This window comes from Caenorhabditis elegans, chromosome I (assembly GCF_000002985.6).
Source record: "Caenorhabditis elegans chromosome I".
Taxonomy (NCBI): Eukaryota; Metazoa; Nematoda; class Chromadorea; order Rhabditida; family Rhabditidae; genus Caenorhabditis; species Caenorhabditis elegans.
In genome coordinates, this window is record NC_003279.8 from 8,198,341 (window position 1) to 8,224,019 (window position 25,679).

General features: G+C 35.5%; 6 protein-coding genes across 19 annotated transcripts in view; 3 read left to right on the forward strand and 3 right to left on the reverse strand.

Moving 5' to 3' along the window:
* The window catches only part of kcnl-2 (Calmodulin-binding domain-containing protein), a gene marked incomplete at both ends in the record, with an annotated part of 33,857 nt that extends 23,453 nt beyond the window's left edge, over positions 1-10,404 (forward strand). For 2 of the 10 annotated variants that reach the window (NM_001306275.3, NM_001306276.3), the window contains 11 exons: positions 1,277-1,357; positions 1,477-1,594; positions 7,932-8,058; positions 8,116-8,204; positions 8,254-8,399; positions 8,495-8,733; positions 8,779-9,205; positions 9,263-9,390; positions 9,441-9,510; positions 9,555-9,690; positions 10,114-10,217. In NM_001306275.3, coding sequence (NP_001293204.1) covers positions 1,277-1,357; positions 1,477-1,594; positions 7,932-8,058; positions 8,116-8,204; positions 8,254-8,399; positions 8,495-8,733; positions 8,779-9,205; positions 9,263-9,390; positions 9,441-9,510; positions 9,555-9,690; positions 10,114-10,217 — 1,665 coding nt within the window. Of the gene's footprint in view, positions 1-697; positions 800-1,276; positions 1,358-1,476; positions 1,616-7,123; positions 7,815-7,931; positions 8,059-8,115; positions 8,205-8,253; positions 8,400-8,494; positions 8,734-8,778; positions 9,206-9,262; positions 9,391-9,440; positions 9,511-9,554; positions 9,711-10,113 lie in introns of those variants that run through there. The other 8 variants (NM_001128973.3, NM_001373153.1, NM_001263765.3 and 5 more) reach the window with 8 other exon arrangements.
* On the reverse strand, positions 10,372-12,318 carry T02E1.7 (surfeit locus protein 4). The gene is made up of 5 exons (NM_059834.5): positions 12,253-12,318; positions 11,497-11,616; positions 11,353-11,451; positions 11,033-11,230; positions 10,372-10,829 (listed from the first exon to the last, which is right to left on the reverse strand). The coding sequence occupies exons 1-5, from the start codon at positions 12,298-12,300 to the stop codon at positions 10,485-10,487; spliced, it is 810 nt and encodes a 269-aa protein (NP_492235.1). The 5' UTR covers positions 12,301-12,318; the 3' UTR covers positions 10,372-10,484.
* A 243-nt stretch (positions 12,319-12,561) lies between these two features.
* Positions 12,562-14,070, forward strand: T02E1.6 (uncharacterized protein). Its single transcript, NM_059835.7, has 5 exons — positions 12,562-12,600; positions 12,655-12,926; positions 13,111-13,314; positions 13,386-13,592; positions 13,861-14,070. The coding sequence occupies exons 2-5, from the start codon at positions 12,771-12,773 to the stop codon at positions 14,026-14,028; spliced, it is 735 nt and encodes a 244-aa protein (NP_492236.2). The 5' UTR covers positions 12,562-12,600; positions 12,655-12,770; the 3' UTR covers positions 14,029-14,070.
* Positions 14,022-19,984, reverse strand: dhs-3 (the record flags this gene model as incomplete). 3 transcript variants are annotated; one of them, NM_001129036.4, is made up of 7 exons in its annotated part: positions 14,022-14,182; positions 14,236-14,507; positions 14,721-14,816; positions 14,862-14,935; positions 15,726-15,843; positions 19,675-19,826; positions 19,870-19,984. In NM_001129036.4, 7 exons carry the CDS (start codon positions 19,982-19,984, stop codon positions 14,086-14,088), a joined length of 924 nt encoding a protein of 307 aa, NP_001122508.1. The 3 variants fall into 3 exon arrangements, with proteins under 3 accessions (NP_001122508.1, NP_001122509.1, NP_001122510.1); NM_001129037.4 differs by having other exon boundaries at positions 19,675-19,947; NM_001129038.4 differs by lacking the exons at positions 15,726-15,843; positions 19,675-19,826; positions 19,870-19,984 and having other exon boundaries at positions 14,086-14,182; positions 14,862-14,903.
* gla-3 (C3H1-type domain-containing protein) lies at positions 16,036-19,656 on the forward strand (the record flags this gene model as incomplete). 3 transcript variants are annotated; one of them, NM_001263777.3, is made up of 10 exons in its annotated part: positions 16,036-16,104; positions 16,152-16,224; positions 16,696-16,788; positions 16,835-17,170; positions 17,228-17,348; positions 17,695-18,047; positions 18,123-18,198; positions 18,259-18,717; positions 18,790-19,038; positions 19,094-19,655. In NM_001263777.3, 10 exons carry the CDS (start codon positions 16,070-16,072, stop codon positions 19,231-19,233), a joined length of 1,935 nt encoding a protein of 644 aa, NP_001250706.1. The 3 variants fall into 3 exon arrangements, with proteins under 3 accessions (NP_001250706.1, NP_492238.2, NP_492239.1); NM_059837.7 differs by having other exon boundaries at positions 16,042-16,104; positions 16,690-16,788; positions 19,094-19,656; NM_059838.4 differs by lacking the exons at positions 16,036-16,104; positions 16,152-16,224 and adding exons at positions 16,358-16,408; positions 16,454-16,615 and having other exon boundaries at positions 19,094-19,233.
* A 1,673-nt stretch (positions 19,985-21,657) lies between the features above and the next one.
* T02E1.2 (Fungal_trans domain-containing protein) lies at positions 21,658-24,669 on the reverse strand. Its single transcript, NM_059840.9, has 11 exons — positions 24,527-24,669; positions 24,423-24,482; positions 24,295-24,374; positions 24,056-24,244; positions 23,894-23,982; positions 23,630-23,810; positions 23,320-23,520; positions 23,095-23,271; positions 22,806-23,034; positions 22,153-22,434; positions 21,658-22,057 (listed from the first exon to the last, which is right to left on the reverse strand). Exons 1-11 carry the CDS (start codon positions 24,659-24,661, stop codon positions 21,974-21,976), a joined length of 1,707 nt encoding a protein of 568 aa, NP_492241.2. The 5' UTR covers positions 24,662-24,669; the 3' UTR covers positions 21,658-21,973.
* Positions 24,670-25,679: the final 1,010 nt, after the last annotated feature.

Below are 25,679 nucleotides of genomic sequence, written 5' to 3' on the forward strand. Positions count from 1 at the left end.
TGTAGTTTAATTTCTTAAAATGCAATAATTGCTTAAAATCGCTAAATTCAAAATGTGGCAAGTTTTTAAAATTGGCAATGCGTCTAAGCTTTGACTGAAGATTTATAAAAATTTTAAACACTCAATAGTGTGTTCTGTAGATAAAACGTTCGTTTGACTTGTTTTGAGTATATTCTGTCAAGAAACCACATTTGAAAAGGTTTCAGCTTTATTGATCGATCTTCTTTAAAACCAAGTTGATTCATAAATGAATGTGAAGAGCGACAGTTTTTTTTTTCAAATTTTTTATCAGATGACTAGGCTATTGAAGAAAAAACTTTAAATAAGTAATGCACTTAAGAAACAACAGTTTTTGTCGTCGAATTTAAATCTTTACTATACCACCGAATACGAAAATTCAAATAACCCTATTCCTGTAATTTTAGATCCCAACTGTCTTATGAGTAACCAATCATCAACTTTTTGTTGAAAAGAAAAACTTTAATATTCATAGCCACCACCTTCTATTCAAATGTCAACTTTCTTTTTTTTCTGTCACCAATTTCGAAAATATCCACTTTTTTCCGTATTCTGACATCTTCCTTTTTTTCTCATTTTTTTCCCGCAGTTATTAGTTTTTTCGTAGTCGTTTTGGCCATTCAATTATTCTCGTTTTTGGTCTTGTCTTTTCTTGTTTCTTGAGCTTATGCACTTCCAGAAAATGATGATACCTCGTGGAAGAACAGGATCTAGAATTGATCTTTTGGATCCAGTGCTTCGAGGGCAAAAACCTCGGAGAAAACGGGTAGACTATGATCAAGTTAGTGGTCTAAAATCTTAAATATAAATTGGTTGCACTAATGTTTTTTACAAAAATCGAGAATAACAGTGAAATGCTTGTCAAATAAGTTCAAATGGGTCACTGGTAGTAATATTACCTAAATTGAAATTTCGCTATTTTTTCCAAAAAATACGATACACGGTGTCTCGACCTCTTTTTTAATAGCATGCGCCTTTAAGGAGTACTGTAGTTGTCAATTTTTCTTTGTTTCTCAATAGTCAAAAACAGCTCCACAACAATGAATAATTGGGGACTACAGTACTCTTTAAAGACACACAATCTTTTACATATGAAGAAGAAAGTACCCCAATTCATATTTTTGGCGAAGATCAAAATTCGTAACTGAGCTACAGTACACATTAAATGCGCACAGTAGTTCGCATTTCAATTATTAGTATTACCATTAGTTACAATTGGAATTAATGATAATTTTTAAAAAATTGTATATTATTACAGATTTCAATGAATTGGATGCGTATGAATGGTCTGGGTCCATCTCTCCGACCGTTTCTGAACAGTGGAAATCACACTCCAAAGGTATTTTTATTTATTAGTTTGCTGTATAGTTGCTTTACTAGATTTTAATAAATTGTCAATCAAACATAAATATTTTTTTCATTTTCAAGCATAATCTCGCTAGTCCTATAATTTTTTAGAAAACAGTAATCCACAATTCACAGTCGACGAATCATATCTCTCGTATTGGATCACTACGCCGAATGCATGCAGCCGACGCGAGTATTGATGGGAAACTGTCATTAAGTGGAACTCAAGGTGACGTGGCAGCTGCATGTGGTATGTGTAATATGCTTTTGTGATTTTAAATTGCTGGGAGTTTTTTGAACTCGATATATTTTGAGCTTGCTTTACAGTGCAATCGTGTTTTGAGTGCTGCGCCAAATAATTCAGATTTTTGCAATTGATATATAAACTGGAGTATCGTCAGTGTGGACATTGTTGAAAACTTTTCCTTTGCTGCAAAAGATTTTTTTTTATTTTTAGTAATAGTGAAAAATTGGTTAAAATTCTTTTAACACCTGTTGATATGTTGGAAATCGACCAAAAGTACTATTTTTTCAATGAGGGTTCTACTTTAATTGTTTTCAATTGTTTGCATTTTGTTCTCCTTGCATTCGCCTCAAATCTTAAATTTCTTCATCGCCAAAAAAGCTGACAACAAGAGAAGAGTCCACAAGTTAAATATTTTGATGCCTCGTTGAATATTTGACATGCTTCAAGGCACGTTACCATATCAACATTTTAGTTATATATTTTTCACAAATTCGTAACATCTCTTTAAATTCTTCTCAAGACCCTGATAGAGGTGAACCTCTAATTGGTGGAAGCGTAGATTCATGATGTTTTCTGACTCATTGCTCGATTTGTGAACTCTACATAAAAACGGCGACAAAAATGAGAAAAAAGACGTGAAAACAAAGTATGTCAGAGACACGAAATTTCATAAAATTCCCTTAAATCCAGACAAATCCAAATCTCATAAAATTGGATTCGAAAAACAAGAGCAGAAGAAAAGTGATTTTTAATAGAAATACACTTTTTAATTTAACCAATTCTTTTCAAAATCCATACTTTTTCTCCTCATTTTCCTCATTATTTTTCCATATTTTTTATCTCGTTTCTTGAGAAATCTGGGATAAGTGCATTAGCTGGAGCTCTGAAATCGGACACCTGCTGAGCCATGATATGCATATTATTTTGAGCGTTTTCATCAGTCCGTCTCGTTTTTTTTGGTAAAATAATCGATTTTGAATTAACTAAAGTAGTTTTTCCCGGCTGAAAATATACTTGAAATTCACAAAAATCTGAAAAACAATAATTTTTCAATTTTAGAAAATTACTTTTGATCCGATCAGGTGTTCTGGGCCACCTTCGAAGTCATGGATTTGTTTAAAAGTGTATTTTATATCAAAATTCTGGTTTTTCAAACTCCACTTTTAAATAAAAAAATTAGACTTGATGGTTGCGCTGAAAGATTAATATTTTCAAATATATTTTTTAAAAACTGTACGCTTGCCTAAGCGTGGGAAGTCTTTCTTATAACTATAGAAATCCGGAACTTCTCGTGCAAAATGTGTAAGTAGTATGATCAATTGAGTACACAAAAACTTGCAATTGGTATCAGATTTCTTCATATTCTAATCATCAAATCCATTTGTAGTAAACTAGGTTACAATTTTCCTCTCCCCTTTTTTCTAAAATATAAATGTGTTTTTCTTGTTTTTCTTTCCTGTCTCCCTCCCTACTAGTCTCAATTTTCGTGAAATTTCGTGTTTTCTCGATCCAAAATTTCTTGCTCCTTTCAGCCAGCTTATTGATGTGCGTGTGCGCACCCCCGCCAATCTCTTTTCCGCCTTTTCACAAAGCTTTTTCAACTAATAGATAATTGCGATTAGAAAATCCGGATATTTAAGGCTCTCCCAACCTCCCCCGACTTTTGATTTTGTTTCCTGAAATACCAGATTCTTGTTAATCAATTCTAAATTTTTAATATACTGCATCATAAAATATGACTTGAGAAAAATGTGTGTATGGAGTAACTATTCTATATCAAAGCTAGATTATGCCATTTGTATCCTATGAAATTCTAAAAATAAGACTTTTGTACTTTTCAATATTTTTTTTCCCGCTAACTTTTCAATATTGTAAAATGGTTTTAAGAATTTAAGAAATTTTAAAGAAACTTTGAAAACTGGAACTTGGGTTCTTTTGGTTAGACGTTAATTTTCTATTGTTAAATCTGCGAACCGATGTTAAAAATAATAATAATAAATTTAAAGGGGAGTATGTTCTGTGGGGATTTTTTATAAATAAAATAAATCACAATAGTTAACCGCGTTTCCATAACTTAACACCACAAAAAGAACCCATAAAAACGATAATCAATTTGATTAGTCACGCTTTTATAGTTCAAACTTTAATTGCCTTTCAATATCTAACCTAACCTCAAAGATTAATCTTATACATAAAATGTTTGCTCTGCTCTTATCTCCTAAAATTGAAGTCAAAAAAGAAGCCAACGGCTAATTGAGAAGGTGAGAAGAGGGAGGAAATGTGACATGTTAGCTCCTTTTTCCAACGCTTCTCCTTCTTTTCCTGTGTTTTCATTCCTTTGCACTTCAGGTCTCAGTTACATCGACTAATCGCGTTTAGATTTCCACTTTCTGCGGCTGACGAATTTTTGTATTTCACACTTATATTTCTTCTGAGCGGAAATATGAAGGGGTATATAATTAGAACTGAAAATGTCTCGTGATCTGCGAGAAATTATTTCCAAACTTTTTTTTTAAATTTTACTGAATGCCTTGGCAGTCTGTAAATTCAAATTTACATTGTAAAATTTCCCGGAAAATCGCTTACAGAATTTGGAATCCAATGACTAATCTAGGTCGATTAGCATTCCAACCCTCTAGACATGATTCCCTTGGGGAAATTGGCAGGAAATTCGAGAAGCTTTTGACTTCCAAAAATGCCAAAAAAGAGCGATCGTTTGATCTATTCGTATGAATTTTTTGGAACTTTGCGAGATTTCTTGGGAGGTTTTTCTAGGGGCAAAATGCTACAATACGGAATTTTCAAAGAATTTTAAATTAATTTCTTCATTTTTTGTGATCAAAATATATATAATCCGTTAAAACATAAATCTGACTTGTAAGATTGACTATAGCTTCTTGTAAACTCTTAAATTTAAGTCTTTAGCCGATATAATTATTGCTTATTTCCCCCTAAATTTGCTCAAAAATTTTAATTCACCAGCTTTAACCAATTTTAACCAGCAGGAAAATTAAAGTGAATTTTAACTGCACCAAAAAGAGCAAAAAGAGAAAAAAGAGAAACGTTTAAATCAGTGCAAATTGGATTGATTTCCTGCTTTTTCAATGCATTTTCCTTGCAAAGTGACGTGGGTCTACGTGCCATTCAGGTATTATTTGGTTCCCTAAGAACATTAAAACACTTTGAAATTAATTATTTCTCTTTTGAGAAAAACAATTTGCTTCCATGGGAGTTTCATTTTTTAACCAATTTTTTGCACCTCTGATGTTTGATCGAAATTTTAATTTCAATCATTCAATCATAAATTCTTATTAAACGTTGTCCCCATTTAAACAAAATTTTTGGACACAAATGTTCAATGTAATAAAAACTCCCTTCTGAACAGTAATAAAATCCTGTTCTTTTCATCTTCTCATCTTATTTAATATTCAGTGATCCACTCTTATTCTTCTTCCAACTTTGAACATTATATCATCAATTATTCGTGCTCGTGAGTGTGTGTCGTCTGCCTGCAAGTGACGCGACCACTAAAAGTGCCATTCCTATTTTTTTAAAACCACTTCTGACCAGTATGAAAATGCTTCTATTGTGTTCAGAAACCAACTTTTTGACAGTTGGTTCTCCCTGCGTACAGTTTCCTATAGTTTTCTAACAACTTCCCAATAAATTTAAGAATTCGAATTTTTGAGCTCTTCCGCAAAGTTTGATGTTTGAAAGATCAAGTACAAAAACTTTAAAAATGGACCACGAAATGTATAAAAAAGAAAAATTGCCGGTGTTTGATGTGAAAACTCTTTCATTCTATTTTCTGACCAAGTGGTCAACAAGAAGTTTACTCAATTATAAATTTTCTCCCGTCTACTGCAGACTTTCATGGCGATTAGCTAGTTTTAAAGCTGTAGTCACAGTTGAGCTCGAATTCAAGTTGACTGAAAAGGAGAAAAACAAAAATTTCATGAATTTTATATTTCAACTGATATTTGCTAGTTTTCAACTTTTATATTTATTGGCCATTTGAAACAGGATAATCTTGAAGCCAATAAATGTTGTAAAGTTAGAATTTTTGCTTTTCAAAGTAAAACATTTCCCAACAAATGTTTATTTATTTTTAAATGTTACAAGTATTTTTGGGATTTTTGTAAATGTTAAATTTACTATTATTATTAAACTTACTTAAATTTACTTTCTTTTTTCTGTCTAGATATTAAATAATTTTGCCACCATTTTGAGTATACAATATATTATTTTGAGAAGATATTTCAAAATTTTGTAAATCTGATCTCTCAATAATATTTTTCTAGTATTCCATTTCTTTCAGAGTAATCCGAAAAATATCCAACAATTCTAGGAACATACATTCTTCTAAAAACTAAACAGAAAGAAAAAAGAATTTGACATATCATTATGCTTCCGGAGGTTCCAAGTTTTCATGTTTTTTGTTCAGTCTGACTTGTTACTTATTACTCATGAGACCTCTTTCTGTTTTAGTTTTTGTGTTAGATTATTGCATTTTTTAGAAAAAAGTTTTTATTCTAAATTCAAAAACTAGTATCTTCCAGACACCCATAGTCTTAAAACCATGATTCAAATTTCACATTGGTCTATGGTAAAAATTGTAAATAGCAAAGAAAAAATAAGCAAACACTATAAATAATGAGGATATAGGAATAGGAAAAGCTCGATGGATGGGAAAACTAATTATAAGAGCCCTGGTATTGGGGTCCTTTCTCTAGTAATCGTCTCTCTCTCTCTCTCTCTTTCTCTTCATAGAACCCCACACACATTTCATTTTAATCATCACACGCTCTTTCTCATTTCGAGCCAATCGTCGTCATTTCCTATCCAGAAGCCGTTAGGCTACCATATATACATATTAGTGTTTTATAATTTTTTGAACTTTTTTTTAAAATAATTACACCAATTTAAGTGTTAAAATTTTTGATATTTGAACAATGATTTTCCAAATTTTCGAAAAACTTGAATTTTTGAAAAATATAGACATTTACAGAATTCAAATCCCTGAAATGTTAAAAATTCAAAGAATTAAAATAACAAACTTGAAAATGTATTTTTCGACTTCCAAATGTATGATAGATAAAGCGGAGAATCTGCTACTATTTTACTGTTTGGAAACTTCAAAAGTTTTGGAAATATTTACTATGTGAATTGGAAATTTTAGCACCATTGGCGATACGTCACTTGAAACTTTACAATTTCCTCTTTTTTTTTTCAAAATTTGCTAGAGACCTCTGACGTATTCGTATAAATATGACACTTCGGTGGGCATGCTAATTAGGAGTTACTTCAACAAGAAAATGTTTTCGCATCAAGAAATATTTTGATAACTTTTCATCACATGATGTGTGTGCTTACATTACTCTTCTACACTTCTTGTAGCATTTTCGTGAGAAAATTATACGTTTCTCGTGTGATAATCCTCCAATCTCCGCACTTGTTCTTGAATCTTTCTTTAAACTTTTTAGCTTTATCTTCAACTCTTAACTTCAGAACCATCCATTCATAATTCTGTTCGAACTGTCGCCCAGTTTTTTCTCCAAATCTCAACAATCAAGATCTTCGAGCCCATCTCAACCACTCCGCTCGGCTCAATCATCGGCTAGCCTTATTGCTCGGCCAGTTCATGAAACAATGCTTGGCTCTCCAGTAGCCGACAATCCTGATGACCCACTTCTAAATGGATCTTCTGCTCCGAAATCAATACTTAGAGCTCCAAGATTAACTGCTGCTCCCAAGCAACTTTCATTTGACGTACCGGCGAGTCCAACTCCAACTGCCAAAAGCTCGTGTGTATCTACTTCTGGAAGTTATCATATGTTTGAAAGGCCAAATAGACTACGAGCTGGAAAGTTTTCCTATGGAGGTTTAACTAGTAATCATCCTCATAATCAAGGCCATATTCAACTAACTGCCAATGGAACTCCAGTTTTTGCATACAGTGGTGGTGGTGGAGGATCATGTGCAGTATCACCAAGTTCGAGTGCACGACGGGAGGATCCTTCAAAATGGAGGTTATCAGACCTCAAGCAACGTTCAAATTCCGAGTCAATGTTCCGTAACTTTGATCATGAGCTATTAGCAGATGGTGGAAGAAGAATGAGCATGGCATATCTTCCATCAAGAGAACAAGCTCTACTTCGTCGTATTCTTGGACCTCAAGGACTTTCTTGGATTTCTCATGATAGTATGCATTAGGGGATTGTGGGGTGTTTTTATTCTGCGCGGCAGTGAATAGTGTGATGTTGTTTGAAATTTGAAAATATCAGTCGTCTTCTTTTGTTTTTATCTTTAATATTTTCAGGAGAAACTGCATCACGAAAATCTGTATCAATCGCATATTCTAATGATTTGGAAGCTGGTGGAAAAGGGAATGGAGCAATTGGAGATGATTCAACAGTTCCATTGATGGACGAAAAAGATGATAACAGGTTAGTTATTCTCTTTATTTTTTGAAGCTATTGTATGAAAACTCAATTATATTGCAGTGGTGGTCGTTTGATTCGTCGAGAAATTCTGCACGAAAAGCGTCGGCATGTGTCGGATAGAGCATTGGCATTTGCAATAATGGGAATAAGTACGTTTGGACATAGATGATGCATTAACAATTATTCATTTATTTTCAGTTTTGATGATTATTGAAAATGAGCTTCGAACTGCATATGTTATTCGACCAGGATCATCTCTCAGCCATTTACTCAAATTTTTCATAATTTTCACAACTACCGCCCTTCTCTCGTTTGTCGGATATTTTCATGTAATTGAAATACAGGTGAGAAAATTTTATTATATTTGCAATTGTTTTAGAAAAAAAAAGTTGGCAGTACTAAATCTTTGCATAGCTATAATTTCATATTAATTTTTCAGTTATTCATGAATGCAAATGCGGCAGATGATTGGATGGTTGCCTTATCATTTCGACGGACATGTCAAATCGGTTTAGAACTGTTAATCTGCATGCTATGTCCTCTTCCAATCGAGTTCATAGCTCCATTTATGAATGATAGATTCCATGATAAAACCTTATACGCTGTGAATGTCTTCTTATCAATCATGATGTTCTTCCGATTGTATTGGCTTTGCAGAGTTATGCTTCTTCATTCAAGGTATTGCCATTTTGAATATTTAGACATTATAGCATACTTTTTCAGAGTATTCACTGATGCGAGTAGTCGTAGTATTGCTGGTCTTAACCGTGTCAATTTCAATGCTCGATTCATTTTGAAAACTTTAATGACAATCTGCCCTGGAACAATGCTGATGATCTTTACTGCATTTCTTTGGATTATTGCTGGATGGATTTTACGTCTCTGTGAGAGAGAATACATGACACCTGATAAGTATAATGATATCAACTATGTCAATTCCATTTGGCTTGTTGCTATCACATTCCTCTCTGTTGGATATGGTGACATTGTCCCGAAAACGAATTGTGGTCGAAGTATGGCAATTGTCACTGGTATTCTTGGTACTTGTGCTTCTTCGATGGTTGTCGCGGTTATTGCGAGAAAGTTGGAATTGACAAGGGCAGAGAAGCATGTGCACAATTTCATGCAAGACACTCAACTTACTAAGCAGGTAGGAGTGCTTAAATATGTCATCAAAAGTTTGGTTGAAGATATTGTAATTTTTCAGCTAAAACACTCGGCTGCTAACGTATTGCGTGAAACCTGGTTTATCTTCAAATTCAGAAAATTGGTGGAAAAACCAGATTTTGGAAAGATTCGAAAGCATCAACGGAAGTTTCTTCTCGCTATTTATGAGTGAGACAATTCTGAGCCAAACATTTTTCTAATCAGTCATAATTTTCTAGAATGCGTCGAGTGAGAAGGGATCAGAGAAAGCTAGCTGAAAACTTGGTTTCTCTTGGAGACGTGGCAAAGGTAATTTTGACCAAGAAGATAACTATATCAAATTCAAATTGCAGACGTCATCAAATACCTACGAGCTTGTGCATGACGTCCATTCAACACAAGAAGGATTGTCCCTTCGAATAACTGCAATTGAGCATCAATTGAGTGATATTTCAAGGGAACTTTCTTCTCTAGCTGAGTTGCTCAGAGGTAGCGTAATCATCACGTCGGTTCGTTCGTTCGCTTCTTTTTTTTTGACTGTTCACCCCTACACTTTTTAGTTAGTCATTTGATTCTACAATAAGTGCACTCTCGTGGATGCACTTTTAATAAAGAGAAAATTGTAATTTTTAATATTATCTAGTTTTTGAGTTTTCTTCACTACACAGAATTAGCGTCATCACTTAACTTTTTGATTTTTGCACTTTTAACGTTTTTGCAAAAACTTATTTTCAAAGTTCTTGTTTTGAACCTGTGATCAAATCTTTGTTTAAATGTTTTTTATTGTGGGCTCTATGTTTTCAAGGGCAAATTTGATTTTTTACTGTTGTTTTTGCTGAATAGATTAGGGCTTTGAGTCCCTTAATAGGCCAGTTTAGTCTGAAACAATGACTGAAACCTCCACATTTTCAGGATCAAATGAGCAACGAAAGAAAAGTGTCGTAATTGGTGGTGAATCGGCTCCACCAACACCTCAACAAATTCTTAAACGAAAAATTGGAGAGCTGCGTGTTTAAACAAATTAATTAATGTTTCATATCTTCTACCGGTTGTACATGACTGTTATTTTCCCAGTTTCCTGACCATTTTCGATCAAATTTTCGGTTTTTCATTCAATTTCCTCCATTTGTGATCTGAACGTTCCTTTTTCACTGGTTTCATTGTTTCAACAAACTTTTAATAAATTTATTCAAAAAAGGTTCTTAATAATCTATCTATCTCTACTACATACAAAAAACGAATGGATGTGACTATAAACTGGAAATATCATTTGGCTCTTCGTTCTACCATTTCTTCTTGAGCTCGTCGAATGAAAACTCGCCAGGGCCCGTATGAATAAGAAGGAGAAGACCTCCAATTGCAGAAAGTGTTTGGAAGAAGTCGTAACGAATAATATGAAGTTCAGCATCCTTATTCCAAAAGTCGTTGAGTACAATATTATAAGCAAAGAGCCAGGTAGCAAGCATAAAGCTCATCATACGAGTCTTGAATCCCAACCATACGAATATCATCATTCCGTATGAAATAATACAGAGAAGAATACGAGTGTAGCTCATATCAAAGTGAACCATTGAAATAAGCATCAAGTTCAAGCAGACACGACATGCAGCCAGCAGAACCGATGTTACCTAAAAATGATTTTGTGTGATGGGTATAGGCACGAGGCAGGCGCTTGGGAGGGAAGAAGCTACGGAAACTTTACTACTATATCATTATGAAACACTCCAAAATTTTCAGAAAAATTTCAATAGTCGGTTTCTAACTAGAATTTGTATTTTTCGATTTTAATTGTTCAACTAGACTAACTTGATTCAGATAGAAAATATCTCACCTCAATCTCGTGCTCATCTCTTGGCAATTGAGTGTAATTAGCTGGTTTCGGCTTTCGAAGCATGTTCTCGGCAACAAGAAGCATAATTGCAGCAACGATTGAAATGTTTCGAGTGAGAAGGTGATAAGTAGTGTACAGCTGGTAGAGGATAACCTGTGCGAAGATGGTAAAGCCAAGAACCGCACTTGATTCGGTGACCTGAAAAATGTGCCATTCATTGACCAAAAATTCGAAAAAGGTCTAAACGTCTGAACTTGCAAGCCGCTAAAAAGAAAAGTCATTCACTGAACATTTTGAAAATCTTGCTCCCCAAAACTCACTTTATATCTCATCATGACAAAAAGTGATCCGAATAGTAGATTGATAATCATGACAATCGTGAGAAAGAGTGAGAAGTGGTAGTTGAGCCCCCAATTGTACTGAAAAAAAAGTAAAATAATTATTTCAAATTAGGTTTTTCGTACAGAAAAATGGTTGACATGGTCGTGAGTGTTGAAGAGGAGTCGCAAACCATCCTCGACAAACGTAGAAATCAACAAAAGGCGTCCAATTGTTGGAAGAACTTTCCGAGTATTACGGGCCAGCTGAAAAAAAAAGTTTGTTTTTATCGAATTAGGAGCCAGAGAAATCGATAGTAACAAGAAAAGTTTTTATTCTAACCCTGGGCTTCGTGCCTATATTATTTGAAGGAAAATGTTTGAATATTATTTCCCCCACCCCCACGGCTCTTATAATTGCTCCAAAGTTGCGTTTTTGAAAGATCTAAGGGAGCTTCGGAGATGGAGTACATTCTGGTAGGGTTTAGTTTTTTTAGTGAAAAAAAACGTTGTTTTCACTAAACTCAATCAAAAAATCTAAGTCTTTAAAATGGTTCCTAGCCATTCTTAAAATTATCAAAATTGGGCAACATTTTTTCTGAAGCAACTTCGCGTGCCCCGAAAATATTGAAAAACTACATTTACAAGTTTCTGATCGAAACTTGCAAGTTTCGACGTGCTCCACTAGAGTTAAAATATTGTAGATACTTATTATATTTGAAGCATCCTCCTTCAAATGATAAAAGTTTCATATGAAAGTCCAGATTTACTCCGCTGTTTTCAGTCACTTTCCATCCCAAAAAAGCGCAGAAGTGCAGCGAGCTGTGTACAGAACGGCAGAAATCTGCGCTAGAAAGGTGTTTGTCGTCTCGTGCTTTCATTGTGAGACAGTGAACAACCTACAGTTTCAGTGTAATCCTCGCATCTTGTGATGACCACGTTAATGTCCATTGTAGAAGAAGGCGAAAATTGGAATTATCACAAAGATGTTGAAAGAGTGATTGGCCCCAGTTGAAGTAACACGTGGAATGAAACTTTCTCCTTTTTGAACAAGTTCACGGGAACACACATTTGTGTTCAATTATATTGTTTTTCCATTAATAATTTGTTGTTTCGCAAATATTTTCTAAAAGTCAATTTTCTATTCACGTTTTTTCCGTGAATGCAAAAATAATGGTTTTTTTTTTCAAAATAAATTCATTTCTTTATCAATTCAATTACTCGTATAGTCACTATTACTCGAATTAATGAGTGAGTTAACAATTAAAAAAAGGGAAAATCCATAATTTAAATTCTAAAATTCAGCTGCCGAAACAAATAAAAGCAGTGTACACAAGGATAAGCACTCGAAATCATCTTCAATGTCGGGAAGAAAAACGAACCAACGAAAATCCGAGGGGAAACAGCGTACAAAATCGAAAATGTCGGATAGATCGCGATCTTCGAAGCCGATTTCCGTGACGAAGGGATTGAGTCCCCCGAAGAGTCGATCCTTAAAAGTTAAGCGAGAAAGGGAGAAAAGTCCGACGAAGGGTAGAAATGGATCTATGCAGAATAAACCAACGGACACTTCTGATGTAAGATCTTATGTGTGATCTCGGCAACTCGCGAAGTTCAGTGTGCGTCCGTTTGAGTGTCGTTACCAATTTCGTTGGTGGTCAAAAATGTATACTTCATTTAGAAATTAGCAGAGCTTGCGAGCTTCACCCTGTCATTGCCAGTTACTCATTCTTGCGATTTCGTGATTAAAGAGTGTTTCAGCTCGCGATCGACGCAACACAATGGGAATTTTCTCGATTTAAAGATGAAGTTGGTACTGTATTTGAGGATCCAGATATTGTCATGAAGAACACTGTAGGCGAGGCGACACCGTTTCTCGCCGAGCAAAAACAGATTATGATGATTCGAGGAGAACACTTGAAGAAGAAACCAATTTACACATTGTTTTTTCTCTTTTTGGAATTGGTGAGCACATCGTAGCAGTACCTTTAATGTTTTAAAACTTGAAATTAAAAAACCATTGCTTTTATTTTCAGGTGATAGCCATGATGATTCTCATCACGTGGAGCTTCTTCGTTGAGAACAACGAGATGATTCCAATTATTCTCTGCTTTGTCAATGTTATCATTCTTATCATCGTCGTGCTTATCCTCTTTGCAATTCAATTTGGAAGATTGAATGTGGTGGAGGAGGCACTCAATGAGGATATTCGATTTAGAATTCCCTACGAGTGGAAGTATTGGGTAAGTTTTGAAGGTGTAGTAGAGTGGGGATTTTGAGTCTAAATACTCGAAAAAAAAACTCGAGGAAGATTGAAAAATCCACCTTTTGAAAATGACCTATTTCAATATTTTCTAATTTATATTTTTGAATTACCTCCAAAATGAAAATCCACGTCGACTTTTGAACCAATCAGCTAATGAAGTTGACACACTTCATCTGATTGGTTCAAAAGCAAACAGAGCTTAATGCTGATTGGATACGTTTTCATCAGTATTTAAATATTTCCAGATTTGTGTCATGCACATTCTCCGTTTCTTCCTCATCTGTGCCAACATTACCATCGGAGTTTTGGACAATGATTTTGACGGTGGCGTGATTGTCTTGGTATCTGGAATGCCGGTGATGCTGATTCTATCGGCTGGACACGTGTTTTTCTCACTACGCCCTCAAGGATGATCTCTAGTTCATTATCAAATAAATATTTTAAAAATGAAAAAAATAACACAACAAAATTTAAGCCTGGCGTGACTGGCGTCCCTTGAAATGATCCATAGAATGAGTGATTCCAAAATGATCCCCGTATAAGTTGAGAACTTCAGTTGGAAGAAGTCTGAAAAATCATAAGTACGTTTAACATAAATCTGAAATTCAATAGGAACTTACCCTGCAAGTGCAATAAAAATGTAGCTAAACTTTGGAATTGCAAGGAATGCTCTGTCGGTGAGAACTGCCTCCATTATGCAATCGACAACATATTCTGGTGAAAGAATTGGAAGAAGTGTTGGCCATTTTGTGGCAATTCCATCGAACATTCCAGTATTTATATAAATTGGGCAGACTACAGTAGTCTTCACATCCTTTTTTAATGCGTACAACTCAGACGCAAGAGAGTCATTAAAACCAACAGCTCCGTGTTTGGATGCACAGTAATCTACCTGAAAGCTTTTTAATTTTAAATGTCTTTATTTGCAGAATATTTGGCCTCCCAACGAAACGTATGAAACACCATGTAATCTAAAAAAACAATGTAGGCACAGGGATGCCTACGTACCTATCTACACACAAGTTTTTTTCGACCTTTTGTGTAGACTAACTTAAACCCTTTAACTTTTCGTGGCGCGGTCAACATTTTGTTTTAAATCACTTACCAATCCAGCAACACCACACTTTCCAGCCATTGAAGCAATTGTTACAATATGCCCTTTATTCGACTCGAGCATGCCGGGAAGGAAATTTTTGGTAGTCTGGAAAATTTCGGTATTCTCTTTTCAACAAAAGTCATATCTTACAAAGAACAAAGCATTTGTGTTAACTGAAACAGTCTTGACCATCAGCTCATCTGGACATTGCAGCAACTTTTTTCCTTGAAATGTTTTTATGAAAAGATATTATGGGAATACTAATTTCTGAGAATGCGTATTGCGCAACATATCAGACGCGCAAAATATCTCGTAGCGAAAACTACAGTAATTCTTCAAATTACTACTGTAATTTTTGTGTGAAGTAACAATGGGTTCACTGAACCTTTTCGAAAGTCTTATCATTTTATTTATTTTATTGATTTTTGTTTTCTCTCTTTATCTGGCATATTTCGCTTAAAATGAAAAATATGTAATACGCTAAACTTCGTATGTTTCTAAATCTCTACAGTATGCAATTAGCAAGGGATGTGCTTTTTTGCCAGTGGGTCCCGCCGCGCCATTCAAATTCATTTAATTAATACCATGTGTATTGCGACTCTTCATTGTGTCTTCGAGACCCGAAGAACTCGGGGGATGTCCAATTGGGGGGATTACCAACTCGGGGATTGGCCCCGCCCACAGAACCGTGGCTTGCAATACGCCCATTTCTGCAACTGCCGCACGGTTTCGAAACTGTATTTTTCTCAATAGAGCGAGATTTAACAAGAAAAATACAGTTTCAAAACCGTGCGGCAGTTGCAGAAATGGGCGTATTGCAAGCCACGGTTCTGTGGGCGGGGCCAATCCCCGAGTTGGTAATCCCCCCAATTGGACATCCCCCGAGTTCTTCGGGTCTCGTGTCTTCTACAGGAAAAAATTAACTCTATAAGGAACAAAATTATTATTTACTGTGTTTTTGTATTGTACATGAATTTTTCAGAAGTTTGGATGTTTTCAGCCGACTGTACTTACCCGTCACAATTCCAGCGTTGTTCACGAGAATATCTACTTTCCCTACTTCACTTTTAACCAAATCGGCGGTTCTATTGATTTCTTTGTATTCCGATAGGTCCACTGTGTATGCTTTAGCCTGAAAGATATAGAAATGAAACAGTATACAAATCGCAGAGACGCAGAGAAACGCACAACGACACTCCGAAATGACGATCGCGCGTTGTTTAGCGTGTCATTTGAATTTGTACTTTTTCTCATTTGCTTACCTAAATTTATTCAACTTCTCTTTGTTTCCCATTTTTGAGTAAAATATTTTTAAAAAAGCCATTTTCAGATTCTAAATCGTATTTTTCTGTAAATAGATGAGTAGCTCTGCGTCAAAAACTCAGGAAATAAGGTATATTCTTCGTATGAATAACTAATTGCTAAAAACAAAATTTTCAGCGTCGTCATAGATCCCCGTGATGCGCTTACAAACAGCACCAACGGCAATAAACCAAACGGCCCAAAACCGAAAGTAAGATCAGAAAAGCGGTAGTTCGTGAGAAACTAGAGCAGAAGGGGGTAGAGGAAAAAACTAAAGCTAAAAAAATAACTAGAAATTAGTGTTTAATAAAACATTTTATTTTCTCCATCCTACTCACCCAACCATGCTTTATCAACCATCTTTGTTAAAAAGTCGACTTACTCCTGCTCCGCCGGTAATTTTCGGAAAAAGTGTATTTTTGGTTTATAATAAAATTCAGGGGTTTTCTTTTCAACCTCAGCCTCTATTGAACTCAGATATGGATCCAGTCAGAAATTTAGAAAGTCTAGGGAACTACACGGTGTATCAAGATTCTTCTCAATGTTTTTGGCAACATCAAAATTTTACCTCCAATCGAGAGCATAACCCCGCATTAAGGAAGGTTCTATTTTTGGAAAAACGTTTTAATTTCTTAACACTTCAATATTTTAATTAAGATCTACTCATTCCTTGTAGTTTCAGACAAAGATTTGCGATCACTGGCGACGCTCGGGCAGCTGTTCGTATGGCGACGCGTGCTGGTATGCTCACGGTGAAGACGATCTTCGTAAAGTGGTCAGTTAAGCAGCGTAGGAAACATCAAAGAAATCTGGTTTTTCAGGTCCGGATTGATCGTTCGAACGAAGAAGAGAATGAGCGACCGGCTACTGCTGAAATTCAAAAGTCGCCGACAAAGCGTGCATCAACCAACGTCAAAGGATTAACAGTGAATATTCCATCGAATACTGCCTTCAAAGAACAAAACTCTTCGATGCCGTTATCTCCAGCTCAGGAAAGATGGATTTCCATGTCAATTGGAGCTGTACCACCACCAACCAGCTCAGCTGCAGAGAAGGATGCGATTTCATCATTATCTAAAAACGGTGTCGAGCAAGAACAGGAAAAGAAGCATGAAATATGTTCTCGTGACGATGATATTGACGATTACGGATTTTTGGTTAGTTTTGTAACTTCAAGAATAACTTTCGGTTGAAACTGAACAACTTGTTTTCAGTCTCCGAATCCGTTCCCATACCCGCAACAGTCAATGTTCTCAGCTGGATTTCCATCTCATGGACACCATCAACGTTCCTCGAATCGTGCTACGCAAGGGGTTCCTTCTCAACAATTTGGAGGTATAGAGATTTCACGAGGTTTTCTCGAATTTAATGAAATGAGTCTCAGCCCGCTGAAATTTTTATGGTAGTCTTTTTGAATTGTTGCGGCTGATTTCTCGTTTTCTTGAATTTTTCAAAACAATGACTTAGTTTTTATCAATCTTTATCGTTTTCTATTCATTTTTTTTGCTAAAATTAGTTTAAATCAGTTTTTGGAGTATAAATTAAAAAAGACTATCATAAACTTTTTATACGTCGAGACCCTGAATGAATCCGTGCGCCTTCAAGAAAACATGTCAAATTCTAGTGAAATTACGACAAGTTTTTCTTCAGAGATTTTTTAAATCAAAATTCATTGTTACAGGGCCAGTCAACATCCCTGGTCAAGATCCGAATCGTTTGGGATCTGGAGCATACCATATCCCACCACAGCACCAAAGATCAAGATCCAATGTTCGTACTTCACGAGAGGTCGGCGGTCCCCCTCCGCAATTTCAACAAGCGATTTGGAATGTTGCTGGTGAAATCTATCAACGTCAGAAGGACATAGAGATAGGCGGACAGAGAGTTGGACCCAATGATCGTCAACCGACTCAACAGAAAAATTCGGAAATGGATCGACTTTTGTCTAAACTGAAAATGAAAGATTTGAACTACCTTCGTTTTATGATAGAGCGAGGATATATCAACGAGCGTGACGTGTCTAGGCAAACTTCGGTGAGTGGTGTCTCAGGTTTTTCTTTTTTCACAATTTCTTTTAGATTTAAAAAAATTCAAACAATTTTTGTTCAGAGTGATCAAATGAGTAATGGTCATCACTTCAATGCTCCTATGACCCCACCATACCATCCACGACTTGCAGGAAACGGTAAGATTGAAATCAACCAAATAAATAGGAAAATTGATCGAACTATTGCATACATTTTAGAACCAAATACTTCGGACTGTCATTACCATGGAACTGGAAATCGTTTATCAAATTTCATGCCAGGACGTCATCGTCCCCCACATCAACATCCAATCCATCATCATCATCAGTCACAACATCAGCTACACCAGCATCAGCAATATCTGCATCATGCTGCTCAGCAATACCGTTATTCGCATCAACAGGGACCTCAACATCCGTTTGCGGCTCTTCTCTCACCACCGGAGATCTCGGAGTCCTTGCTCCCACCTGATGACTCGTTTTCGATTTGGCTCGAGCCGAAGCCGAAAAAACAGTCCGGAGCCATGACACGAACTCGCGGAGCTGCGACGATCAACGAATCGAGTTCTGCGGCAAGTCTGCTCACAAAAATGGATGCTCTTCGATCAGACAAGTATCCAATTACAGACGAGGAAATGATGATGGCTAATGATTTTGTGAGACAAGGCGATCGAGATGGTATGTTTATTGGTTAATTTACTCGAAAAATTTCTATAAAAATTTATAGTTCTGAATATCCATCAATTTCAGATAAACTAAGCTCCAGCGAAAGCTCAAGTCCTGTCGTGATGTCTTTGATGGAACTATTGAGCAACGAGAATCTGCTCGATCAAGTAGCAACCGAAAAACCAAAGTGTTCTATGTTCGATTTTGATACTCTAAAAATCGCCGAAACTCTCAAGGAGCCACTGCAATCTTCCGAATGTTCAACTACAACATCAAGCAAGATGACCTGCTCTCCAATGTTCTTTTTCGTAGATGAAAAGACACCAAACTACGGTAAAATTTTTTTTAGTATTTGAGTAGAACCTCCAATATATCGGCTATTTTTTAGACGGCTCAGGATCGAAAAGCCTTTTCACTCCGTCATCATCGGCCGGCCAGACGCCTTCATTCCTGGAACCTTGCGATTTTTTTGCAGCCACCGGATCGTGCCCCTTCGGTGACGCCTGTCATCAGAGTCACTCGATTTAGGAGGACCAGCGATGATTTTAAAGCCCATTATTGTAATCATTTTCTCATTTCTCACCCAATTCAGTTTCTAAATTTTATACTTTATCATTTTGTCCTTTTTCATCGTAATTTTTGTTCTACTCGCAGCTCTTCTTTAGTTTTTTGTATGTATTTAGGGTTTCTTGTAGAGGATATGGATACTTCCAGCTTTTTCCCACCCACATAATCTTGTTTTCCTCAAGTGATACGGATACCATCCACAAAAGTACGATATTCATAATTTAAATTTTGTATTTTTCTTCACTTTTTGTTCCATTTACACTTGTTTTCATTATTTCTAACGAGCCCGCGCCGCTCTTGACACTAGCTTTGTAATAGTAATAGTTAGCTGTAGTTGTAGTAAGTTTTAGCGAACATTCATCTAATAAATCTATAAATGTGAAAAATGTTGCAAGTCCAAACCTCAACTCCCATCGCTTCCAATTCTTTGAGTGTTTCTTTGTTTCCTTGCTCGTTTATATCCCATAACACTAATCTTGCACCGAGTTTTCCGAACTCGAAGGCCATCAATCGGCCTAATCCACTTCCGGAGCCAGTGATCAGCACAGTTTGTCCTGAAACTTTTAATATTATTTCCTTGTGTACGTGATCCGATACCTCGAACGTCTTTTCGTAGTAGCCATCCCATTGGGAAGCAATTTCTAATTGTGGAGATAATAAGAAGACATATGGCATGTAGAGTCACCACAACACTTTCTAGAATATCCTGCATCTACAAAATCGGAAAATTGAGGGAATTTTTAAACCAAAAATTAAAACGTATTGGTTTTCTTGAAAAGTTTCTGGAAAAAAGCTAGAATACAAAAAAAAAGAATCAAGATTGAGAAATCATATAATGAAGAGTTTTTGTTGACTGTACACGCTTTTTCTCTTATCATTCAACATTTTATCAGTGAATAGACCATGTTCTGTAAACATTTTGATAAGAGATGGAGAAATAGTGTTGGAAATGAAGAGAATTAGATAGAAGGTAGAGTGGAGCCGAGAATACAGAATTTTGAAGTTTTTGATTCATAGTTTTGGTCGAAGAAATGCACTGAAAAAAAGTAAATTATTACCCATACGCGCAATGTTGCGATTTTTGAGCCAAAAATACGGTAACCGGTCTCGAGACGCCTTTTCAAATGTAAAATACAAATGTTTGTGCTCCTTTAGAGGGAACTGTAGTTTCAAACTTTCGTGTTTTTGCAGAATTGTCATTGATTTTTCATAATTTTTCGATTAAAAAAATTTATTTATTTAAAAAGTAACAAAACAAAAAAAGCAGGACTGAAAATCCATTGGCAACGAAATTTTCAAATTACAGTACTCTTTAAAGGCGCACACCTTTTCGCATTTAACAGGAATGGGTCGTGTCGAGACCCGGTACCGTACATTTGGAGAATAAATCACAAAATTGATTGAATCGGTAATAACTTTTTTAAACAAAAAAATGAAGTTCGATTTAAAAAATAAATTTAAAAACTTGAAGATCTTGGTAAAAAATCGAAAGAATCGAAAACAATTCTTTGTTTTTTTGTTGCAGAATCTCATGTTCTCCTCCCTTTTTCATTTCGAAAAAAAACGAGTTTTCTTACACTTCTTAAAAATTCAATCATAAATTCTATTTGTGTGATTCTTCATTTCAACATTCCGAACACACAGATTTAAATTACTCCAAATGCAAGTAATTGTGGTTTTTTGGTGAGAAAGTACGGTATCGGGTCTCGAGGCGACCGTAACATTGATGCTACCGTACTCTGATATTTTGAGAAAATTCCTTAATGCGATTTTTCTTGTTTTTTTTTTGCAGAAAGGTGCGCGCCTTAAACGAGTACTGTAAATTCAACTTTTCGTTGCTGCGGAATTTTTATCGTTTTTTAAAAATTTCTCGATAAAATACACTTACTTATTCAAAAACTTACATTTCAAAATTAAAAAAATAACTTTTTAAAAATCGATGAAAACTTCGAAGCAACAAAAGTTTGTAATTACAGTACTTTTAAAGGCGTACACCGTTTTGCATTTACCGAAAATTTTCGTCGCGAGACCGAGTATCGTACTACAAAATTGCACAGTTTCTATCTAGAAATAGTTCACTAAAAGAAACGAAATTACCGTCATAAAACTATTCAAAGGCGCATGCCGGGAAATTGAAATTTCTAAAGTTTTGAAAATTGTGATGAAAAGAAGAGTGTCAAGCATGAGTGGTCACTGTAATTGACCATCTTCTGTGATTTTATTTTGGCAGTCTGCATTCTGTTGTTTTTTTGTTTTCTCATTTCACGTCAACTTTCTCTCGATTTTCACTGTTTTTTGTGATGATTGGCATCTTATTTTCCTCCTCAAGAGTATTGGGTCATGATCATTATCTCAAGAGGAGAGGTTACATCAGGCTACACAGATGATTTTTTTTTCTGTTGGTTGTTTTTAACAACAAACTTTTATTGGAAATTCGCCAATTTCACTTTCTAAAATTAGAAGAAGAAATATTTCATCAATGGGTATTGTAGATTTAGATTTAGACAATGTAGATTTGGAAGAAATTATTGTCACAATTAAGAAAAAAGAAAAACAACCGGGAAGAGAGGTTTGAAATGTTTCAGAATGAAATGATCTAGCGATTTTTGGAATGTGCCTGTAATTCTTGAGATTTTCTGATGAGACATGCATTGTTTACAAAACAATTGGGGGACTTTAGAATTAAACAAATAACAAAGTTTCAATTTGCAATTTGAATTAATTTCATGTGCGTCGTGTTGTTTCGGACAGAATCGTAAAATGTGCAGTAGAATGTGTTGATCGGCTGAAATTTTCGGAATGTTTAAGGATTTTTAAAAAATATTTCATTGTTTTCATTCAAATTTTCTTTTCAAAAAAGATTAAAATTGAATTTTCCACCTTTTTCTGAACATCGGGCCGTTTTGAGTCGTTATACGTGGCAGCCCGTCGATTACTACAATTTCTGAATGCATGTGAAGAATTCATTGTAACTACGAGATTCGGGAAATTCGTCTCCAACAGCTCTTTCGCATGTTCTGACCAAACTATTTGTATACAATCACCAACATCCTCCATAAAATTAATCCAATAAACTGTTTTTCCTCTTTCAGTCACATTGCTTCCACGTGGTCCCCATGTACTTCGCATCATGTCACGAATCGTGAATTTGAGCCAGTTTGCCTGAAAATTTTGAAACTGGAGTTATTTGTTCGAATGATTTTTCTTTCTGTTCACTAAATATTCCTAGAAACTTAAAAGTGGACTTTTTGTGGGTTTTTCCCTTTAAATCGTTCTTTTTGGCCTACAAAGAAAATACAAAAAACTGATAGATAATTTGCTCTATAGTCGTTTAGTATAAAACTTAAAAAATGGGCCACTTGAAAACTCACTCGAGATGTTTTTTCTAACTAAGATTTTCAAATTAAGCTCCGCCTAATTTCATTATTTTTCTAGATTTTTCATCCAATTTCCTCAAACCAATTTTCTCTTTTTTTTTATCTACTGTTCTGTATATTGTGGCAAAAAAAGAAAATCCGAGCACAACTACGAACCGTTCCGAGCATTCCACGAAATTCGACAATTCCCGACGTAATAAACATGTAATGATTTGCGCGAAACATGTTGAATGCAATACGTCCTTGATTAATCCATGTGAAAGTACTATTCTCGTTGTTTTGAGATGCCAGAGACAATAATGAAAGATTACTTCCCATTCGTAGAGGTCCTTCACTTGGATCTATTCGTAGATCAAAAATTGGCATAATTTCGTTTCGTAGATCTCTGGAAGTGAAAAAATATATTGAATGTATACTTCCCATGAAAATTTCCAACAATACTAACCTATCTAAAGTCCCTGAGAATTTGTATGGAACAACATGAACAAATTCGTCAAAATGTTGAAAACTATACGTTGCAAAATGAGCTAAAGTGAATGCACCGGACCTCTCCCAAGCACATCTTTGCAAATAATAGTCATTCTCCATGAATTTTACAATTTCAAATTCCACGGTTTTCGCTCTGGAAGGTTTAGAAATTAATAAAAGTTTTTAATACAATAATACTCACTCCCATAATCTCAAAATTAATTGCAAAACTTCCAATGGTTGTGGTTTTGGCCGTTCATCTCTATATGTGGCAAGTGTCTGCACAGCGAAAGTGAGCTCGTCAACTCGAATACCGCCGAAATCTCGAATAAATCGATTTGCGTCGAACCTGTCACGATTGTCGATGGAAATTGTATAAGCGATTGCGATATCGGCTAGAAATCTGAAATTGGATTTTACATTATTAATCGATTTTTTTAGAATTTTTTCTGAACTTCAGTCTATTATAGCTATTTTGAAACTAATCAAATTTTTTACAACAAAAAACTGACGCATCCGTAAATGTAAGAGCTCCATATGAAATATTTTGATCCCTCAATGCATCTTCGACCATTCTGAAGCTTAACGGTCCAAAGGATTCCTTGCAGTTCCGAGCAATTCTAATACATTGCTCACAGTTACAGTACTCCATATCTGGATGCATACTGATGAATACTGTCAGACGATCTGCCCCTGAAAATAAAATTTTTAATAATATTTAAAGTTTAACATGGAGTTTCTATTTTTATTTTTTAGAAAGAATCAAGGTAACCTACAAGATGGAGGTAATGAGCATGGTTTGAAGCTCCAACTGTCGAAAACTTTGAAATTTTCTACAATTGGATCGAATGTGCCTGCTAGCCATCTGAAAATTAGTAGTTTTTTTTTCAATACAGCAAAAGTTAAATTTGAAAGAAAATCATTTTGGACTCGCAAACCTCAAAAATTTTACTAAAAATCTGACATCTTCTGTATCTTCAGATGGTAAATCCTCATGTGCAGGCATTTCTTCATCTTCTTCAACCGGATTTCCATCCTCCCCTTCCACGTTTGCATTTTCTCGATTTCCAGGTTCCGGTGGTTTGTGATGTAATCCTATTGTGAAATAATTGCAACGAACAAAATTGCTATAAAATTATTTTAATTGACTTCTGATTTTATTTAAAGAAAAACTCACTCGTCAATATCAATTTGAATATGTTTAAACTCTTTTCGTACTGCTATGCAAACTCCTTCATTAAACTGTTGATTGACTAACTGAATTATATTAGAAATAATTGAAATATTTATTCAATTAGAACTCACTCGAAGATCTAAAAATCCTTTCAAATCACCTTGCCTTGATCGTGAGCCGGCTATGTACAGCTGAAATTTTTGTTTTTTATATGAAATTATTCTGTGCAACTCACCTTTTGACGATGCTGAGCTGAGGAAAACTCGAGGATTTTCACTAATAAATGCGAGGCACTGAACACTTTTTCGATTGATTCTAACGTTTTCTCATTTTCTGAACACTCGTCCGCATCCAAAAGATCAGTTTCCATTATTTTCTCTGAAAAATATTGAATTTAGAAATAAAAATGACACCTTTAATCAGAATTCGCAGAGAATTCTGAGAAAATCTGGGCGTTTCTTCTCTGCACTCTCCTTGTTTCTCACGCACTCTAATTACTCAATAGAGCGCGTTTGCGAAAAACATTTTGTACCTGGAGGGGGTACGTTTTCCGAAGGGGATTTTTTCCGAAGGGACGCGTTCCGTAGGGCAATGTGCGGCGCGCCTTTTCGCAAGCCGCCGCGCACTTTTCTTCGTATTTATTTCCAGCTGGAAATGTCGAAAATAATTCGTTTAAAAACGGATTCTTATTGAAAATTAAATTGTATTTCCACTGAATTGTTTTATTTGAGCCGAATTAGGAGTTTTTACAAATCGTTTCAGAGCTTTTGACGCCTGAAACGGCGTTTTTTATAGATTTGTCAGTCAATTCTCGAAAAGTTTCCGGAGATAAGTGATTTGTTGCCAGGATTGGAAGAACTCGAAGCTAAAAGTGATCCAACTGGAGCCGAAGGATGAAAAAATATAATTTATTTATCATTCGACCGAAAAGATTCAAATGGGAACTTAAAATTAACAAATGATCATAAATTAATTAGAAAAATGATCATAATTAAACTTTCTTTCGGTATCTTTCAATATTTCGCAGCGAATTTGTATCCAGACTTGTTTTACTGTAATTCCATTCAAAATTTCCTGTTGAAAATAAAGAATAAATAAATACGAAGAAAAGTGCGCGGCGGCTTGCGAAAAGGCGCGCCGCACTGTGCCCTACGGAACGCGTCCCTTCGGAAAAAATCCCCTTCGGAAAACGTACCCCCTCTGTACCTGGAGTTGGTACATTTTCGTTGGAGAAAATTTTGGTTGGATACCATTTGCGTGGAGCAAAGGTGCGGCGCGCCTTTTCGCAAGTCGCCGCAAAGCCTTTTCGCAAGGTGTCGCATGTTTTTTGAGGAGACAACAACTGCGATAGAAAAGCGTGCGGCGGTTGCAAAAAGGTGCGCCGCACC

Bases quoted from the DNA above. Each gene is read 5' to 3' on its own strand.
- T02E1.7 (NM_059834.5), bottom strand. From the start codon at position 12,300: ATGGACATTAACGTGGTCATCACAAGATGCGAGGATTACACTGAAACT. The intron at 11,452-11,496 runs GTACGAAAAACC...CTTTTTTTTCAG, and splicing joins ACCATGTCAACCATTTTTCT to TACAATTGGGGGCTCAACTA. The intron at 10,830-11,032 runs GTGAGATATTTT...AATCATTTTTAG, and splicing joins GAGATGAGCACGAGATTGAG to GTAACATCGGTTCTGCTGGC.
- T02E1.6 (NM_059835.7), top strand. From the start codon at position 12,771: ATGTCGGATAGATCGCGATCTTCGAAGCCGATTTCCGTGACGAAGGGA. The intron at 12,927-13,110 runs GTAAGATCTTAT...AGAGTGTTTCAG, and splicing joins AACCAACGGACACTTCTGAT to CTCGCGATCGACGCAACACA. The intron at 13,593-13,860 runs GTAAGTTTTGAA...AAATATTTCCAG, and splicing joins CCTACGAGTGGAAGTATTGG to ATTTGTGTCATGCACATTCT.
- T02E1.2 (NM_059840.9), bottom strand. From the start codon at position 24,661: ATGGAAACTGATCTTTTGGATGCGGACGAGTGTTCAGAAAATGAGAAA. The intron at 24,245-24,294 runs GTGAGTTTTTCT...ATAATTTTATAG, and splicing joins ATTCAAATTGATATTGACGA to CAATTTTGTTCGTTGCAATT. The intron at 23,521-23,629 runs GTCAGTTTTTTG...ATCCAATTTCAG, and splicing joins GCTCTTACATTTACGGATGC to ATTTCTAGCCGATATCGCAA.